The 10,751-nt window shown below is 47.6% G+C and overlaps 1 protein-coding gene across 1 annotated transcript; it reads left to right on the top strand.

Moving 5' to 3' along the window:
* The first annotated feature begins 9,799 nt into the window (after positions 1–9,799).
* LOC149333602 (uncharacterized) lies at positions 9,800–10,449 on the top strand. The gene is made up of 2 exons (XM_089556083.1): positions 9,800–9,962; positions 10,038–10,449. Exons 1-2 carry the CDS (start codon positions 9,928–9,930, stop codon positions 10,447–10,449), a joined length of 447 nt encoding a protein of 148 aa, XP_089412209.1. The 5' UTR covers positions 9,800–9,927.
* The last annotated feature ends 302 nt before the right edge of the window (positions 10,450–10,751 follow it).

Genomic DNA, 10,751 nt, shown 5'->3' with positions numbered 1-10,751 from the left:
TTATGTTCTTTTGCTGATACCCAGTGTCCGCTATCCACTTTCTTGCTGTTTCCTCTTCTGCCTCAATTTGTGTTTTTCAGTTAATTTTTTTTGCACGCTGAACTGCACGTTATTGTGCAGCAAATGCTTACGGAGCTTTGCCAAAGCCGGATACTGTGATGCGCAACAACTCGCCTGTGGTGAACTCTGCCGAGTTGCCGGCACTTACAGACTACTTATGTGTTAAGTACTTGGCGCAGTAGTACTCTGCTGAGGTTTGAATTTTAATAGTTCACATTCCCCTGGCCTTGTTCACAGAGAGACGGAAGCCAGCCTGAAACCTGAGAGTGACTAGGGGTTGAATGTGTGAGGATCTGACTGTGTGTCTGGCTTCCTAAAAGAACACAACTTTTATAGCGAATACTTTGCAGAGCACCCGCGGCAGAGAGGGAAATCAGCGATGGTTAACCCAAGCCTAGTGCACCAGGAACAACATTCATTTACCACGCTGCTTTCATAAAACCTTTCTTTTCTCCTGGCGCCTACCTGCAAGAGGGCCCGTTTTCGGCGGAGAAGTTCAATTTCAATTGTACACTCTCTGGGCTTCCCTCACAGTTTGCCTTCTTCGACGGCGCGGTGCGACACAACTGGCTTCGTGAAAGAGCGGCAAGAAAAATTTTACCTGTGTGATTGAAGACCGCCTAAAAAGGATGATGGAAATAATGCATTTCATAAATCTCAGTTCTCCGCTCAGTGTGCGTCGTGCAGTGATGGACGGCGTTTAATTGGAGAGTGGGCCCTTCTGAATATGGTATCAGCTCTAGCTACACGCCAATTAAGAGGATATGCTGCGATTACCAGTAGGCAGCGATGTCACCAACTCTGCTAGCGCCCTACGTTGGGCCCCCTTTGCCAAAAGTTACTGAGGAACAGGTGTTTGCTTCTCAACCGTGTAATGTAGCCGTTACGGCACCCCTAAAGACCGAAAGGTGTCAAAACGTGAATACAAGGGGTCATCTTACTTTATACATATTCAGAGCATGAGGGCTGCCGGCCATAAATGCTTCGTTGCACATCTAAGAAAGAAACCACCTGTGCCCGTTAACTTTTAGCAAAGGCGGTACCTCTTCGCGCGAACATGGACACAGAAGTGGCGTCAAACCGCAGGAATTTTCCAAAAATACCGAAATCAACTTTTGCTTCAAAGGCAACATACCTTCCCAAGACTTTCACGAACCGTACAAAGGAACAAAAGGGATTGGTCTCAGCGAGTTGCTTCAGTATGATTATGCAAAAACAGTCCAATAGCAGACGGGGCAAGAGCGAGGCACCAAAAATGACAAGAACCAGTGCTCGTCGTCGTTTTTTGTTCTACCTTTTTGTTCTGTCTCTTTTCGTACTGATTCTTCGAGTGTTCACTGAAGCGAGTATTGTTCGGCTCCTGCGTCGGCGGCCACGTGCTGTTTGGGCATCATCTGTGCTTCTTCCTTTGTAAACGGAGAAAAAACCAGTCACACAAGACGACGGACAAGAAGAGTGTACACACCACAACGACTGGACTAACAACTGAAGTTTATTGGAAAATACATGGTCCGAGCAAGGCCAGCAGAGCATGCGCAACAGCACCATCACTGATCACTGCGCAAAAGAGACAAAGACAAGAAATCTAAACTATCGTGGACGACCTAAAAAAGCAAATTCTTTTTCAAGTAGGCGCACCGAAGTTGTGCTTATACAATCAGAGCCTAACAAACCGATATGATATGCCTCCAGTATTTCCCGCTCGTGTTTTCCCTTGCCTCTACCAAGAATGGTGGCATTGCTAAACAAAGGATAACAGCCACATTCATTGCAATGGCGAGGCAAAAAGCAAATTCTTTTTCAAGTAGGCGCACCGAAGTTGTGCTTATACAATCAGAGCCTAACAAACCGATATGATATGCCTCCAGTATTTCCCGCTCGTGTTTTCCCTTGCCTCTACCAAGAATGGTGGCATTGCTAAACAAAGGATAACAGCCACATTCATTGCAATGGCGAGGTCGTCCACGATAGTTTAGATTTCTTGTCTTTGTCTCTTTTGCGCAGTGATCAGTGATGGTGCTGTTGCGCATGCTCTGCTGGCCTTGCTCGGACCATGTATTTTCCAATAAACTTCAGTTGTTAGTCCAGTCGTTGTGGTGTGTACACTCTTCTTGTCCGTCGTCTTGTGTGACTGGTTTTTTCTCCGTTTACAATGTACCAACTGGCCCGCATTTCAACCCTTCTTCTTCCTTTGCCTGCATCTGCGTGGTGGCTGAGCGGTTATGGCCGTCGGTTGCTCAGCTTAGTGACATGGAACATCAAATCTCAGCAGCAGCACTTGCATGGATGGCAAGACAACCTCTCGTATGTTGTGCGACGTGAGTTCGCTCTAGTGAACCCCAAGTGACCAAATTTAAATTAACCCCGGAGCCCTCCACTACGATCTCACTCATAATCGATGTGCAGCTTTGGGACTGTATATAAATATAAACAACTCATACAAAAACTTGCGGGCCCTTCTTAACCACATTCTGGAAGACGAAAATGCGCTAGCATTTAGGTTACATTCTGGGGTGTATACAGTGAGTGTCCTATGTTCTCCTTGCGATGTTCCTGCCAAAACCCCGGTCGGAACCGGTTCCATGGCCTTTATATATGGCATGCATGAATCATAACCTTCTATGTTCAAGTAGATTCACCAGATTATCATGTGGGATTATAATTAAACCGCCAGGTAATAAATCTTAATTTTTTATGGGAGGATCTACTTTCAAAATTTTTTGGGTGTTTTGAAAGTAATTTTGGATTTAGACCAACTTGTAAATGTTGAGGGTCGTCAGATTTTCATACTTGGCGGTGCCCTATGACAGGTTCATTGGTGGTCACGCGTGACGTCATGGCCCTCTCCCATTCGTAGATCGTGGGTAGTCCTCGTACCAATCCTGGCGTAGTGAGGCAGCGGTTAAGCGATACGCCACTGCGCCTGCCGATGGCTGTTTCAAGTACTGCCTCCTGTGGGGATTGTGACACCCAGGTTTTCCTTTTCCCGAGCTTTCCTAAGGCTCATGCGCACCGCCACGGTAGGCCAATGCGAGTTGCATTAAATTTATCTGACTTATTTAACTGTCACGGGTCGTGTTGGACAGGTCATTGACAACCGCCCGGCCAGGTTGCCACAAGCCATGGTGGCCAGGTTTTAATGACGCCGCAATGTCATGGGACCTCTCTACCGATCATTCGGAATTTAACATTTGCCGACGCTGGTGACCCTGGTGGCGTCGTCTTCAAAATGGCGAGTCAGAGAATTTCAGATGTGGCGGTGTTCTCTCATACCTCAGTTGGGGTATTGTAACCCTGATGACGTCATTAGAGCTACGTGATCTCTGTTGAGAAATCAGGAGATTGCGTTACAAAAAAACTGAAACTGCATGAAGTACCGCTCCTTATACCATACCATATTCCTGCCTCCCAACTGAGCACAATCATCTTTCAGACGACTAGATGTAATCGTGGCAAGATGTCCAACCCATCTTGAAAACGTCCTAAGTGAATCTTCAAGAAGTTGGTATATATGTTTGGCAAATGTCCTTGCAAGACATGTCATAAATGGCTTGCAAGATACTTCCAGATACCTTTCAGACGTTCTGGTAATGTCTTCCAGCTCAGCTAATGCTAATCCTGTTCGACGTACAAGATGTTTTTAGAGGGCGTTTCGTACCCGACTCAAAGATAACCTCTAGACACCCACAATAGTTTGTCAGAATTTCTGTAATCGTGCAGATAAATCGTCTTATAGAAATTTTAAATATCCTCCTAGACACATACTAAACGTTTATAAAATGTCTAAAGATATCTTTCGGCTGCATGCAATAAATTCACATCTTGATACATCTTGTAGCTACGTTCTAGCTCAACTAATGCTCCCTCAGGATATGTCTCTCAACTGGCAAAGATTTCTTATGTACTGCTTTATAAAGTCCTTCACAGTCATTCATGCAAGAACACGAAGCATCAAAGAGTACAAACCCTCCACTCACCTATTCTACCAGGAATCCTTAGCTCCTCCTTTTATACCCCACTCCAGTGGCCTCTGCTAATTCCATGGGGAGATCTGCCGGTCTCCAAAAGGTAAGGAAGCTATTTTCGTGTCTGTTAATTTATGCTTGGTGCATTGGAATTAGTCTGTTTAAATGCGACTTTCTGTTAGTTGAAAGTCTTGATTCATACCAGTGAAGAAAAATAAATTCAGAAATGAAAACTATTTCGTGGTCACGCTCACGCATTCTCCATAAAAAAGGTCCAGTAGAAGCGTCTTGTAGATGTTTGTAGATAGTCATTCAAGCCCGTGTGGACCTTTAGAGTTTCTCTTTGAGATATCTATAAGAATTCTTGCAAAAAATCCTGCAGCTCAGAAAAGTGGGAGCGTTAGCTGAGCTAGAGGCTGTTTAGAAATTGTTTGAAGATGCCTAGAAGTGCCTTGTAAGATGTCTTGCACATCTTGTCAAGACGTCTCATAAACTTTCAATAACTGTCGCAGAGGTTATTTGAGACACCTTAAGACAGGGTGTCCATCTTGGCAAGACACACTATATCTGTCTAGTAGATGTACTGGTGCTCTGTGGGCAGGGTGTTTGTTGTCAAGCATGTGGCACAGGAATCGGAATAGCATATGTCTGGGGCAACAAAATATTCCTGCCATTGGCAGTTATGCATGCGTGTGCGTGTTGGTAACATGTGAATTGAACTTTTTTTTTTGTTGTAATGTTTCTCATGGCCACACTTCTTTCTAGGTGTTCCCTTTTTAAATGTAAATATTGCAGTGCAACTGCATTTTCGGCCATATAGCTCAAGCCGAAAAACATGTGAAGAAGCTCTCAAGCCAATGTCTTGAATACAACTTGCTTAAGCAGATTAGTAATTAAGCGTGTTGCGTACCTGCTGAAGGCGTAAAAATGCTTCCTGGACAGCATCCGGAGATGGATAGATATCTTCTAGAGAAGAATCAAACAGCGTCTTGTAGATATCTTTTGTGGCACAAGATGTCTGTGACTGTTACAGATGTTTCAAGACATATACAACATATTCTGTGCTCAGTGGGTCATTGTAGATGGGTAGAGTCAAGGGACACCAGGATGAAACCACGCTATTCGGGGCACAAGAGAAGAAATCGTGAGAGTATGCATTGCAGCTGCACTGCTTAAAGGGCAACTCCGGCGGTTTTTCGTTGTGCATCGATTGAAATGAAATTTTAAGTCTGTATTCTTCATGATAGTCTGATGCGTCATGTAAAATTTCGCACCTGAAACCGGCGTAGTTTTTCCGCAAGCGAATTTTGAAGACAAGCGCTCCTCGAGGCGAGCTGACGCGAGCGGCACCCACTGATCGAGCAACTTCTACAGGCCACCCTGTTCTGTGACGTCACTGGCGGGGCGGCGTGTCAAGCTGGTTGGGCGCGCGCTGGCGCTGGCAGTGCAGGGAAAAACTGAAAATTGGTTTTTAGGAAAGTAAATGACGCAGCAATGGACACCAGAACCGCGACGTAAGGGAGGAGTGAAAGAAGAAAGGAAGAAAGAGGTCCGTAGTGGAGCTCTCCGGAATTATTTCGACCACCTGGGCAATTTCGCGCTATCTCAACGTGCCTGATGTGATGTGTACGCCAGAGTGATGGGTCACGGGAACTTCTGTTGTGCTGTGGGGTGCACAAATTCTTGATCTGTGACAACGGGCGTTATGTAGCGTAGGTTTCCTAGCGATAAGAACCTTCGCGACAAGTTTGTGAGAGCTTTCCGCCGTGTAAACTGGCCTCCGAGGAAGCATTCCCGCTAGTGCTCGGAACATTTCGCGCCAGATTGCTATGAAGAAAGCGTGTACTTTAAAGAGAGCTTTGGACTCGCTAAGGCTTCGTTCAACTGGCGCTTGAAGGCATATTTTGTGTCAACGTTATTTTATAGTGCAACCGTCTATCGCAGCGGCCAGCTGAACGAAGCGCGGCCGTCAAGAGGAATGTTGGATTGTAGAACTGTAGCTGGCGTGAACTCACTTCCAAAAGCTCGCCGTCGAGATAAAGCTTCACAGAGAGGGCTGTTGGTGATGCATGCCCCTGTAAGGACGTTGTGCACCGCGGCAACGTTCCGGCAGCAGATTCTTTCATCAGGCTGGGTCGGCCGGCACTGGCCACACGAACAGCTGTCGGCGGGAACATCTCATTAACTATTGTTCTGACGGCTCTGTCACAAATGCATGCACGAGAAATGACTCAAGTAATCACTTCTCCGAGTTCAGACCGTCTCTGTGCTGCAGGTGATGCTGCCTGTGGTGTGACTCGGCTGGCTCGCGCGGCGGTGGATCATACCTGAAAGGCGACTCGTCCAGTACAAAATCGTCGAATGAGTCGTCTTCTAAAGACTCGCTGGTCTCGGAAAAGCTGTCCTCCGCTCTTTCAGTCATGTCGACAGCGCGGCTCAGGGTAGTTGCGATATCTTCGGGGACTTCACAGCGCGGCGAACCCGCTCGTGACGTCACAGTCAATACCGCACGAAGGCACCTCCCCGGTTTCGGTTTTGCGGTTTCGGTTTCGAGTTTTGCGTTTTTTGCTGTTTAAAAATTATTTTACGGTTGCTTTTGAAAACCTTGTATTGTACACATTACAGGAGGTTCTTAGGAACACAAAACAGCCATTAACTTAAAATGGCTGAAAAATCGCCGGAGTTGCCCTTTAAGAGTCCGTTAAGGTGGATGCGGGGCATTATGTACATTACTTCGAGCATATTGCCCCCTAATTCAGCTTCCCATCTCAATCACGCCGCCACGTGTTTCTCATATATCCAGCTAGAAATCGCAGCCACAGCCATTGTTTCTGTTGCCACATGGAGATAGCTGTAAACCGCGAGCGAATGTAGGAGGCAACTGACACTACGGTATTCACCTATGAATACTATGGCGGTGGGAATACCATGCGATGAATAACCCCAACCACTTGTCTCAGCGTTCGTTATCAGCCGAAAGAGAGAAAAAAATGGGTTTGATCGATTGCTTGAACTGACGGGAACGCGAGAGCATGACGCTATATTTCCTGACACAAATAGGTTCATTTATCCAGGAACTTTTATACAGGGAGTTTCACGTAACTTGAACCAAGAATTTAGAAAAAAAGCGGCAGCGAGGTGAAACCAACGACTATTGCTTCCCGCCGTGCCAAGCTCCTCACTGTAATGAAGATGAAAATGGTTTTTTTGGGGGAAAGGAAAATGGCGCAGTACCTGTCTCGTATATCACGGTGGACACCTGAACCGCGCCATAAGGGAAGGGATAGAGGGACTGAGAGAAGAAAGGAAGGAAGAGGTGCCGTAGTGGAGGGCTCCGGAATAAAAATCGCACAGCACACGGACACCTTTTGCGTTTCGCCGCCATCGAAACGCAGCCGCCGCGGCCGGGTTCGAACCCGGGCGCTTCGGCTCAGTAGCCGAGCGCCCTAACCACTGAACTACTGCATCGGGTAGAGTATTTTTTTTAATTCCGTGCACTTAGGCGCTTAGCTAAAATTAATTACGCAAATTTTTAATATATTTTAAGCTCACGTGCGTTCTGCTAAGGTGTAGAGGCAGTTAAGAAACAACCGCTCCAATTCTGTGGGGCAAAGTGCCTCCTGCGTGGTTCTTTTTTTGTAGCAAAAGCCACATTGGCCACGAACTGATTTCGGGGGGGGGGGGGGGGGGGGGGGGGCGGTGCGCCGTTGCCTAGCAACCGCCGCAGCTGTCGGACGCCGCGGAATCTGGCATGACGTCACACAGCATGCCTCGCAGCGGAGCCGCCGCCATTTGGTATGACGTCACACCGCTTGCCTCATCGTTGCGGTCGCCTCCGATCGCTTCGGCAGCTGTGTCGCATGCCTCATAACATGTCGGAGGATTGACCAAGTTATGCCTTACCTTTATCTATACTCCGTTTCATACATAGCAGGCAACGCTGTGAAGGTTGCTTAAGTAGTGCGTACGCGAAACTATATTACTCCGCCACGTATTATTCGTTCTTCTCGAAACTCCGGTTATTGTTTGGACGAATACAAAGAGCGGTGTAAAACGATGTAGTAGCATATCAAGGTCGAAGTTGTGAGGCGCTCAGTGTTCGGGCTCTCTGGCCATAATGTTCACGGAGTGTGAACAACTTTTTGAGCGCGGATTTAGTAGAAGCGATTCGCCCTACCAACCGCGTGTACTTTTTGCTTCTCGATATCTCGACAGTCGCAGTGCGAAAATGTGGTAAGAGGTAAAACGAACCCAGACAACAGCAAACATCCTGAGGACGTCCTCAAGGCTTCTAAAACATCCTCAATATGTCCTCATTATGTCCTAGGTTGGATTGTCCTGGAAATGTCCTCATAATAATGTCCTCGCAATTTCCTCGCTGGCGTCCCAGAACCCTCCTCTGAGCGCCGCCCCTGCTCCTCCGCTTTCCTCCTCCTCCTCTTTTTCTCCCTTCTCCTCATTTTTCTTTCACGGCTGTTGCGCTCTTCAGTCTATTCCTCCGGCGAGTCTGCCTCCGCGCACCGCCGCCGCGAACCTGCGCGTCTTCTGGACCACGCGGTCTGTGTTCGTTAATATTTTTCATGTTTTATAGTTTAATTTCTTTATTATTTTGTTTCTTTTCATATTTACATTTTTTTATTTGTTTTGTTTCACTCACGAAACCCGTGCGTTCACTATAGATGTGCCTTTTTTCTCTAATATTTTTCGTGTTTTAGGATCTAATTTCTTATATTTTTGTTTCTTTTCGTACTCGCAATTTTTTCATTTGTTTTATTTCACTCACGAAGCCCGCGCGTTCACTAGATCTGCCTTTATTCTTGCTCAAACCGTGTTCGTGGCGGAATGGCAGCGAGTATACCCTTGAAGTGCCAAACGCCGTGGTTCGATTCCCAGTCTCAATAAAGTTTTTTTTTTTTCGCCGGAACTCGAACACACTTGCTAGCATTCCCTGCTCACGACAGTATTAGGCATTGAAGGCTTTCGCCTTAATAAAGCGATTCTGCTCGTATTCTCTTTCACAGCTGTTCTGCTCCTAGCGAGCTTCTACGGCGGCCGGCTCGCGATTTTCGCGTTGCCCTTCGAGCCATTTGTGTGGCCGGCACGTTCCTCGCGGAAAGAAGGCGACTGCGCACGTACTTAAAATGGTGTTGGTCACACGACGGTCCGTTCGCCCGCGGCCCACGCACTACCTGCTCTCCTTCCGTGATATTCTCTCGTATTACCGAGACAAACGAAGGGAATACGCACCCCCCGCTCCGTCCCTCACCATAGCGCAGGCTGCACATTGGCGACAACTACAAACCCGGACTGCTCAATACCCTATACTGCTGCATGCCCGATACCCAGACCAATTCTCGTCATCATGCAAACGTTTGCGACAAACAGGCGCCCCTACGATTTACATCATTGGCAATAAACGTTTCCACCACCACCTACGTGTTCATGCGTCAGCACATTGAGAGGCGCGCTGACCAGGCCGCGGTCCAGAAGACGCGCAGATTCGCGGCGGCGGTGCGCGGAGGCAGACTCGCCGGAGGAATAGACCGTAGAGCGCAACAGCCGTGAAAGAAAAAAAGAGGAGAAGAGAGAAAAAGAGGAGGAGGAGGGAAGCGGAGGAGGAGGGGTGGCGCTGCGAGGAGGGTTCTGGGACGCCAGCGAGGAAATTGCCCATTTCTACATGCTCATGCTAACCTTTGGCCCAAATGGCTGCCATTGTTTCTTATTTTGCTAGTCTAACATTATGCTGTATACTGCTCCATATTTCAGTAACAGTCGAGGAGATCATCGCGCGGTGGAAAAATTTAAGACACCTACCGAAGAAAAGTTAAGGACGAAAAGGATTAAAAAAAGAGTGGGGCAGGAGCCACTCCCAAAACTGCCTGGCCATACCTCAAGCAATTGAATGGAGTTTCTGAGGGACTGTATTGAAACAAGACGGTAAGCAATGACTAATCGTAATGTTGAACTAAATGTGTAAGCAACAGCAATTAACAGCATGTACATTCTACCCAGGAGTTTCTGCAACCTAGATATTGGCCGCGTGCAAGTGGCCAGTGCAGCGGCTGAGGTGAGCCTCACCAACAGCGCAGCTCCAGAAGCAGTGGAAACCTCAGCGAACGAGTTGCACACGATGTTCCTGCTCCCAGGCCTTCCGGACGCAAATGGAGCAGGGCCATCCTGTGCAGCAGTCGCCACCACTGCACGAGAGGTTCCCCCACCTAGAAAACGCCAAAAAAGGCGGCAGGAAGGGGAGGCTACCGACAAGGAGCTTCAGGCCGTGAGGAGTGCACTCGCTGCACACAGGCCGATGGACGCCTCCAGCCACTTCCTGCTGTCCCTACGGCCGCAAATGGAGGCAACTCCACCGCATATGCTAATGCATTTGAAGATGGAGCTATTAAACATATGCGAACTGTACAGCTAGCCTGGCTGTGCAATCAGCACAGAACAAATAAACAGAGTTTCTTGTAAGCCTTTATTTTTTGGTGCACTTGCTCTTTCACAGACACTCATGTATGTTGTAGCAGCATACACGTCAGCAGCATATTGCCGCGAATCTTTGTAGTGTATGTTCATTAATCAAAGCTGCCGGCATGCAGCTTTGACGAATGAACAAACAAGCACCACCAAGATTCACGGCAGTATCATCTTCATCGACGCAGCCCACTGCCATGGCACGGCTCCTTGGCTGCTCACGAAATATGCTTTAAACACTTCACGGATTCC

The sequence above is a fragment of the Amblyomma mixtum genome, chromosome 8, assembly GCF_055824585.1.
Source record: "Amblyomma mixtum isolate Tamu chromosome 8, ASM5582458v1, whole genome shotgun sequence".
NCBI lineage: Eukaryota > Metazoa > Arthropoda > Arachnida > Ixodida > Ixodidae > Amblyomma > Amblyomma mixtum.
This window is presented reverse-complemented; position numbering and strand designations above follow the sequence as displayed.

Bases quoted from the DNA above. Each gene is read 5' to 3' on its own strand.
- LOC149333602 (XM_089556083.1), top strand. From the start codon at position 9,928: ATGGAGTTTCTGAGGGACTGTATTGAAACAAGACG. The intron at 9,963-10,037 runs GTAAGCAATGAC...CATTCTACCCAG, and splicing joins GACTGTATTGAAACAAGACG to GAGTTTCTGCAACCTAGATA.